The sequence below is a fragment of the Maylandia zebra genome, linkage group LG7, assembly GCF_041146795.1.
Source record: "Maylandia zebra isolate NMK-2024a linkage group LG7, Mzebra_GT3a, whole genome shotgun sequence".
In the NCBI taxonomy this organism is placed as follows: domain Eukaryota; kingdom Metazoa; phylum Chordata; class Actinopteri; order Cichliformes; family Cichlidae; genus Maylandia; species Maylandia zebra.
In genome coordinates this window covers 40,339,021-40,346,879 of record NC_135173.1, presented here as the reverse complement: position 1 = coordinate 40,346,879, position 7,859 = coordinate 40,339,021, and the positions used below count along the sequence as shown (strand labels likewise).

The following is a 7,859-nucleotide window of genomic DNA, read 5'->3' as shown; positions in this document are numbered from 1 at the left end:
TGGAGCTACCAGTGCATCAGTTAGGACAGGTCTCTTCCTCTATGGAACCTGTAGCAGACCTGGGGGTGTAATATGAAAAAAGATTAATGGGTTAGGGAGCTATGGTGAGACTAAAGCCAGAATATTCTCTTTTCACATGACTCCAGCAGTAATGTATGTTGTACCTCACCTGTTCAGGTGGAGGTTATTTTCAGTTTTAAAATTAATTCAACAGTAAAACGTGCCAACTTTAGAAAATTATATTCGCAAGCTTGTTGAGTTGTACATTTGTGAGGCCGTAAATGGAAGTAATACAATTACAGTGCAAATGTGTGTTTGACAGGGGAATTAACATGCATTCAGTAGATGAACAGAATAAATATTTCTGATTGGTCTGCACTGTGCTGATGTTCCACATTAGAAAACTGATACATATTAGTTAAGTTGTAGAAGTAAATCTAGCCATTTTCTTAACAACTGATCCAACTTCAGATTGTAGGCAAGCCACCAGGCTATTGCAGGGCTAACACAGAGACACAAACAACCATTCACACTTGCATTCACACATATGGCCAATTTAGAATTACCGGTTAAACTAACGTGTATGTTTTTGGACTATGAGAGTATCCAGAGTTTTCAGACTGAACCCGAGCAGACACAGGGAAAACATCAAACTCCACACAGAACAGCCCAAGCTGGACTCAAACCCAGGACATTCTTGCTATAAAACATTGCTAACCACTTCTCAGAAGCAACAGAAAACCAACTTCCAAATTTACAACATTTTTTTTCCAGCCCTGTGACCAATTCCTCAGAGGTTGATCAGTCCATATTGTGCAGAGGACAATAACATAAAAAAATACCTTGGTTAACAAATAAATTGCGGATTCACCATTGTAACTATAACTTTGGGATCTAATTTACTTACTTACTACTTTGTTGAGCCAGCTAATGCAAAGAAAACCTGTCTATTTTCAGCTTGCTTAGCAGTGTACCCTTCTGCAGTTGGGAAAGACAAAGTTTAGCTGTTAACATGATGGTGCCTCTTTTTCATGGTAGGTGCTCGAGTGTGCCAGCATGCACAACAGAAGGCCTCTGGAACTTTGCCAAAAAAGGCAGCCAAAATTCATGATAGTAACTAGAAATACTCTTGCTGTTGTGAAAAGTAAAAATGTTCATCATTCTCTTCTTGAGCCCTAAACAGAAACATTTCTATTCTCTTACAGTTTCTACACATCATGGTGGGAATGTTCTAGAAGGAATACTGTAATAAAGTTGAAATATCCCTTTAAAGCCAAATGTGTTGTAGTGTTTCACTATTTAATGTCATGGTATTCTGAAAAATCCCAGAGTTCCCTTCAACAAGGGGCCAGCTGGTCAAGTCCAAAAGCTGATTATTTGGGGAACTGGGTGATAATACTGTATGTGTGTGCATGAATCTTTGTGTTGGGGTTAAAATACACAGTAATGTCATGTTTGTATATAACGTGCATGCATTTATAAACTTATTTTTTTATGGTTACACCCTGGGAAAAACACATCAACATTATATGTTCTTCATATTAGTAATATGGCGAGAATAAAAGAAATCACTGCAATTATAGGACTGCATGTTCATATGGGTAAAAGGCATTTGGTTACATACGGACAGCTTAAAAGGTTGAAAAGCTTAGATTCCTTCCAACCGGATTACTGTAAATACTAGAAATATTATGTCAAATGGTCCGGCAGTAAATATGTACAAAAAAGAAGACATGCTAGAGTCAGCTATTTAGTTGTAAAGTGAGATCTTCTCAGCTGGAAGGCCAGGCCAGTCTCGACTCCCTAGGCTTGCAACAAAGGTGTTTAATGTGTACTGTGCCAACAAGACGCTCACTGCAACAAATGTGTGTGTGTGTGTGTGTGTGTGTGTGTGTGTGTGTGTGTGTGTGTGTGTGTGTGTGTGTGTGTGTGTGTGTGTGTGCGAGAGAGAGAGCGGAGGAGACAGGCAAACCTCTACAGTATTTACAGTGTGTGTGTGTGTGTGTTGCACTGACCCTCTCTGACCTTGCTTTCCCTTTCCCTCCCCTACTGTCATGAGTGAGCAGACACAAAATCCCAGCTGACTATTCAGCCCCCAAGGTACCATCACATCTGATTGCACCAAGCCACTGGTTTTGGAAAATGCTTCATGGTGCTCTACCATGTAGTGATAAAAAAGACATTCTGCCACCAATGAACAAAATGGGAAATGGTTGTGGTTTTCAGATGAATGGCATGCCTATTTATTTATTTATTTTAGCATGTGTATTTACTAATATGTGTAATTTGAACTTACTGGCCATACTGTTATTAAAGAAAACTTCACAAGACATCAAAAGGACAATATCTGCAATTTGTTGTGAAGCAGTATTGTCTTTTTCTATATCTTTAACTGGCCATATATACATTTGCTAATAGGAAAAGCACAGATACTCAGAGTCACATAGAGAGTTATTACTCTGCCATGCAGAGCCCAGCCTGTCACAGGCCGCAAAACAGCTCTGATGAACTGTACACTGCCTGTCTGGCACGAAATGGAAGACACACAGAGTCAACAAATAGATGCTGAACTTAGTGGTGTATTTAGCAACTAAAAGGACAGAGCTAGTAGAGACCCACAAAACATAAATGTTGGAATGAATGCTGCATTCCCCAAAAGAAAAAAAATATATACAAATTCTTTTTTTTATTATTATTATTTTCATGGCTAATCTAATCTTGTTTGAGGATCTTAGTCTGAGTGCAGCTGTTGTATCCTAAAACTGATACATCTGGAGAATGCCTACCACTTCCTGCATCGTCTATTTTAGGGAATTCCACCTGTCCATCCTTGCTTTTATATAACTCCATTATTGCTGACCTAAAAATATCTAAAAGTGAAACCTCACTCTTTCCACCCATTTACCAAACAGGCGTAGAACAACAAAAATGCATTCTCAACCAACAAAAATGAGAAGATTCATCTGATGGTAAGGCTCCTTGCGGGGTGAATTTTTCTTACACTTTCCTCCACAGACCTTTTATAGAATTAAACCGACACCTCTAGGAGACAACAACAGTTTCTGGCATCCCAGAACCACCTCCACACCCGCTGTCACTGCTGATCAGACCCCTACACGTCTACAATACACTACCACCTTGGAATTACACCTACAGTTGCATTTGTGCTTGGCAAACAATTTTTTCACATATTTAAAAGGATGCAATATTTAAAATCCGAGGTTGTTCAATTTCTGTAGCAAAAACAAAACGTGGGGCCCTGTGCGCCTATCAGCGAGGTCACTGAGTATCTTGATGTGTTTCCAAGTTGGGGTGAGAGAGAAATCAATACCTGTGTCTATCCATGTGTTATATATGCGTAGATCTGTGTGCATACACAAGGAATGTAGGAGGTGTCAGCAGGGTAACACATGTGAATAACACCACGAATTGCTTAGTGATTAAAGAATGTAATTTCACCACAGAGAACGAGAGAGAGGAAGAAAAAGTGAAAAGCAAAACACATACAGAAAACACAAATAAGTAACAGAGATAAAAATACAAAGAGATACGGCATTAATTGGTCTAAATGGATAAAGGTAACAGAGAAAATGTAGAAGATGGTCACAAAGGAAAGGAAAGCTCACATCACAGAATCAACATACAACTTCTCAAAGTCTCACATTCAAAAATTATGAACTGATTTTAGGCAGTTTGAGGAATTATAATCTTACAACACAGATTATAAGAAACTAAAACTCAAATACACCAAAGCACATTTAACTGGAAAGCAAGACAATTGTACCGAGATGGCTGATGGTGCACTTTTTTTGTTTGTGTGTTTTTAGTTGGAGCAAATAAACTCAATAAAAAATATTATGAAAAATGAAAAAAGTATTTGGAGACTGTTCCAGTTTGTCTTAGTACACTGAATTGACATTAAAAGATAAGATAAAAGATAAAAGTAAACTGAAAGCCTTGAATTAAACCTCTTAAGAAAGAAGTCTTCATCTAGATGGGATAATCAGTGATTACACAATTAGTATACCTGTAGACTCATACTTTAGGTTTATGTAAAACTAAGTTGTATATTTCTATTAAAAATCAGGGTTACAAAGTAGTTTCTTTCTTCTTTTTTAAAAAAAATATTTAATTAATTTTTTTTTACTGCTAAAAGCGTTGCAGAACACAGAAGAAATAAGAAGAAGACAGGGGTGAGAAACCATCAGTTAAAGAACCCTCAACATTGATGGATACAACATAGATGTATAGCTCTTTGTCAAGAACTGTCTTGCATGCCAAGCATGAAAAAAAATATAGTGTTAAAAATATTTTCTTCCGCCGATCCAATCCAGAGTCAACGAGTGTGGAGGATCCTATCCCAGCTATCACAGGACTAGAAGCAGTCACTGGTCTAACACAGGGCTACCACAGAGCGAGACAGACCATCATTGTCAGCTGTCTGTAGCCTGAAAATGATCTATAAAGTCCACAAACCACAGTGATTATATGAGACACAGGGGCTGGAAATGCTGCCCAGAGGCAATATTTATTGGAAATCCACATCCTGTTCAATACTACAATAACTGTATTACCAGTAAATTATCCTACTAAATAAGGGTTGCTTTTGCTTTTACAGTCTGTTGTTCCCTGACGTGATACACCAAGAACTACTGAAAGATTATAAAGCAAACACTGCTGCAGCAGCAGTCAAATAATGCGTCTTTAAACATTCTCTCAGTAGTTAAAACGGCAGTTGTTGCGTTATAAACATGTTGTCAAAAACTGAATACAAGCACTGATAACCCACATAACTGAAAGCAATGCAGCTGGACTGAAACAACGGGGATATGTTTTTTTTTTTCTTTTTAAAAAACACCTCAAAGTACCTGTGTTCTTTACAAATCCAATTTTGTAGCAAGTCTCAATCGTGCAGAAACGCAGAGCAGGAGAGGGCAACTTAATACGAACGGTAAGTAATGCTTTTACGGTCAACAGAGGTAATGAGTGAGGGGTAATCGATTATTGGAGAAATGAGTTCAGCGGCAGTGGGGTTCACCTGTGGAGGGTCTGTGATTGGAGAGACTGAGCTTCACTCCGCCTCCCGACGCGCTGCCCGCCTTCCCAAAACCAGAGCGCACTCGGCTCCTCATTGCCTCCTTCTTGCCGCCGCATAACATGATCCCCATCTTTCTGAGCGGACTCATAACGCGACAGATGGTTTCACTACGCTTTCCCCTTCTGTTCTGACCGAAACTGCTGTTGTTTAAGAAAAAAATCTTGTTGCTGGTTTTGGGTTTTTTTGGATGCGCCATGCAATCTCGTTGGTGGAGTTGTGGCATTCGGTTGGTGACATGGACATGGATTTGGAGCCTGGCATTTCTTGGAGCGTGGTGCATTCCCGCAAACGAAGGTAAACTAAAACAGGAAGGATTTAGGGTTACTGACAGCGCTGTTTGGTTAGGCTTTAACGGGCGCCGAAAAGCGGTTAAAGGTCTGCTCGTACCACAGCTGGTGCCCAGACCATCGGTCTCAGACTCCTTGGCTGGTCTATTCGTTTCTGGAGCCGTTTGACGGCAGAAAGAGGTCGTATATAATATTAATACAAACAGATTATCTTTATGACAGCTGTGTGCCCCGTGTGTGCAATGACTCTGTGTTCCCAAACTGTAAAGGGTCGAATAAAAAAAGACCTTTGGACAGAACATGTCTCTTTCTGATAACCATTCCTCTGAGGACATGGCAGCGCCAACAGACGCACAGTGCGCTGCAAAAATCTCCGTATCACTCTTTAGCATTTTTGTCTTTAGCGTGTAAGGTGCTCACCATAGACTGGACGAAGAATGCAAATTCACATTTTTATTTTTGTATTTATTTATTTTCTCTCTCGGTAGTTACTGTAAAACGACTCTAAAATTAAATTGACCGCTTGGCTTCCCACTTATTAAAATGCTGACGTTTAGGTGTGACAATAACTTAATTTCCCTGAAAACTCATTTAGTTTGGGCTTGCCTTGTTCCTTTATAGGTTTGTTCATGTTTGGTTCTTTCAGCACTTATCATGTCAGATTAATCTGTGACCGCTCATAAATTTCCTCAGTTCCACAGTATATTGCAAAATACCTGCAATATTCTTATCATCTGAACAAATGCACACCTACACTGTCCTACTAAATGTGAAAAGTGGGCAACTGTAAAGTGGCATAAAATAAGGATAAATATTTGACAATGTAGGCACAAAAAACTGAGTAAGAAGTGTAAAATAGTCTGCCAAATACTGTTCCCACGCCATTGTCTGCATGAGCAGCATTTTAATAGCTCCAGATGAATACCATTGTTTGGAGCTATTAGACAGCATTATCCGGGAAAGAGAGCACATTCATCAAGCAGCATATTCTCCACATGGCAGATTTATTTGGTAAAAGTTTATATTCACCAAAGTTCTCAATATTTGGCCACAGGACACTGAGGGGTCCTGGAGCGTTTAGCAGGGCGTCATTGGCCAGCACATGAAAAGTTCACAAAGATTGTTTATATTATATCTTTCTTTCTTTTCTTTCTTTTTTATTGAATCCAGGAAATCATGATGTTTCGTGTTCAATTTATGAATATATCCTTAATGTGATAAGGTGCACTGTTCCATTAAATAATGAAAATATGCATGTGGTTAAAATACACCTACATTTATTCGTCATTAGTATCAAAACCTGCTGTCAAAATACTTGAATACCCCCCTTTTTTAAGCCAAAGCCTTTTTAAAGCCAAGCTTCAGGATGGAGTCAATGAAGTGAGTGAAGGGGAAATAAAAAAACATGCCAGCATTTGATCTTTCACATCTGGCATATACGCAGACATTTGTTTTCTTTGTTGTCTTCAACTATCGAGTTAAAACCTGTTCATCTCATTCTAATTTGCAGAGAAAAGATATTAAACTTTTACTTAACCAAACACCAGAAATGAAGCTGTTCAACACCCAGCCAGTCAAGAACCATTTACCAGAGGTTAACCATTTAAAACCAACGTTAGATTCATTTGACAGATATTTGCATTGCAAAGGATAATCACCATAGCACTGCATGCATAATTGGAGAGGTGAGTGAAGCCCATAATTAAACTAGCCTCTTCTCTCATTTGACTAATTAATTGTAATTAGTTAAAAAAAAATACAATTAAGGAATTTATTTTTTGCTTGTGTAGACAAATTTGAAAAATATTTGGGTATTTTGGCCACTTGCCCATCTCAGGTTTTGTTTTGAAAAAGAGGAAGTTCTTATCTGACAGCATGCTACTAACCTCATGTAAATGTTTGGTTTTCACTTATTCGCCAGTCTCACTAAGTACATTTAAATGACTTACTCAGGATACAATTGTTCAAAAATTAAAATAAATAAAAAGGAAGTTGTGCACACATTACCATGTTGAAAATTCCGTCTATTGAAACTAATCAGCTCATTTTTAAAAAACTAATGAAATTCAGAGTACATCCCAGAGCCTCACATCTGTTACATTATTACTGTGTTTGATTAATCATGATGTGTGACACGAGGAAGATATGGGGTTTTGGGAGCCTAAACGGATTTTAAAAGCTTTCACTTTACTTTTTGTTGGCTGTGGCATTGATCAAATGGAAATGGTGAATCTGGAGTAATTACACCAAATGGCTTGAAAGAAAGAATATTTGTCTGCCTCTCTCTGTGTGGGAGGAGAAAACAGACCATTAATCCCAGAGAACTCTGAGCTAACACGTAAATTGTCAAAATCAAACATCACAAGGTACACACAGCGAAAAAAGAAAAAAAGATGAGGGGACTGCATTAATTAAAATTGCGCATTTCATATGTGCAGGTAAAAGTAACAGGTAAGATATGGTTACACACGAGA

General features: G+C 38.4%; 1 protein-coding gene across 3 annotated transcripts in view; it reads left to right on the top strand.

Annotated features, from left to right (window-relative positions):
* The first annotated feature begins 5,133 nt into the window (after window positions 1–5,133).
* Window positions 5,134–7,859, top strand: part of epha5 (EPH receptor A5) — a 61,946-nt gene continuing 59,220 nt past the window's right edge. For all 3 annotated transcript variants that reach the window (XM_004538361.2, XM_004538360.3, XM_076886361.1), the window contains exon 1: window positions 5,134–5,392. In XM_004538361.2, the coding sequence (XP_004538418.1) occupies window positions 5,293–5,392 (100 nt within the window). In that variant the 5' untranslated portion in view covers window positions 5,134–5,292. The remainder of the gene's footprint in view (window positions 5,393–7,859) is intronic.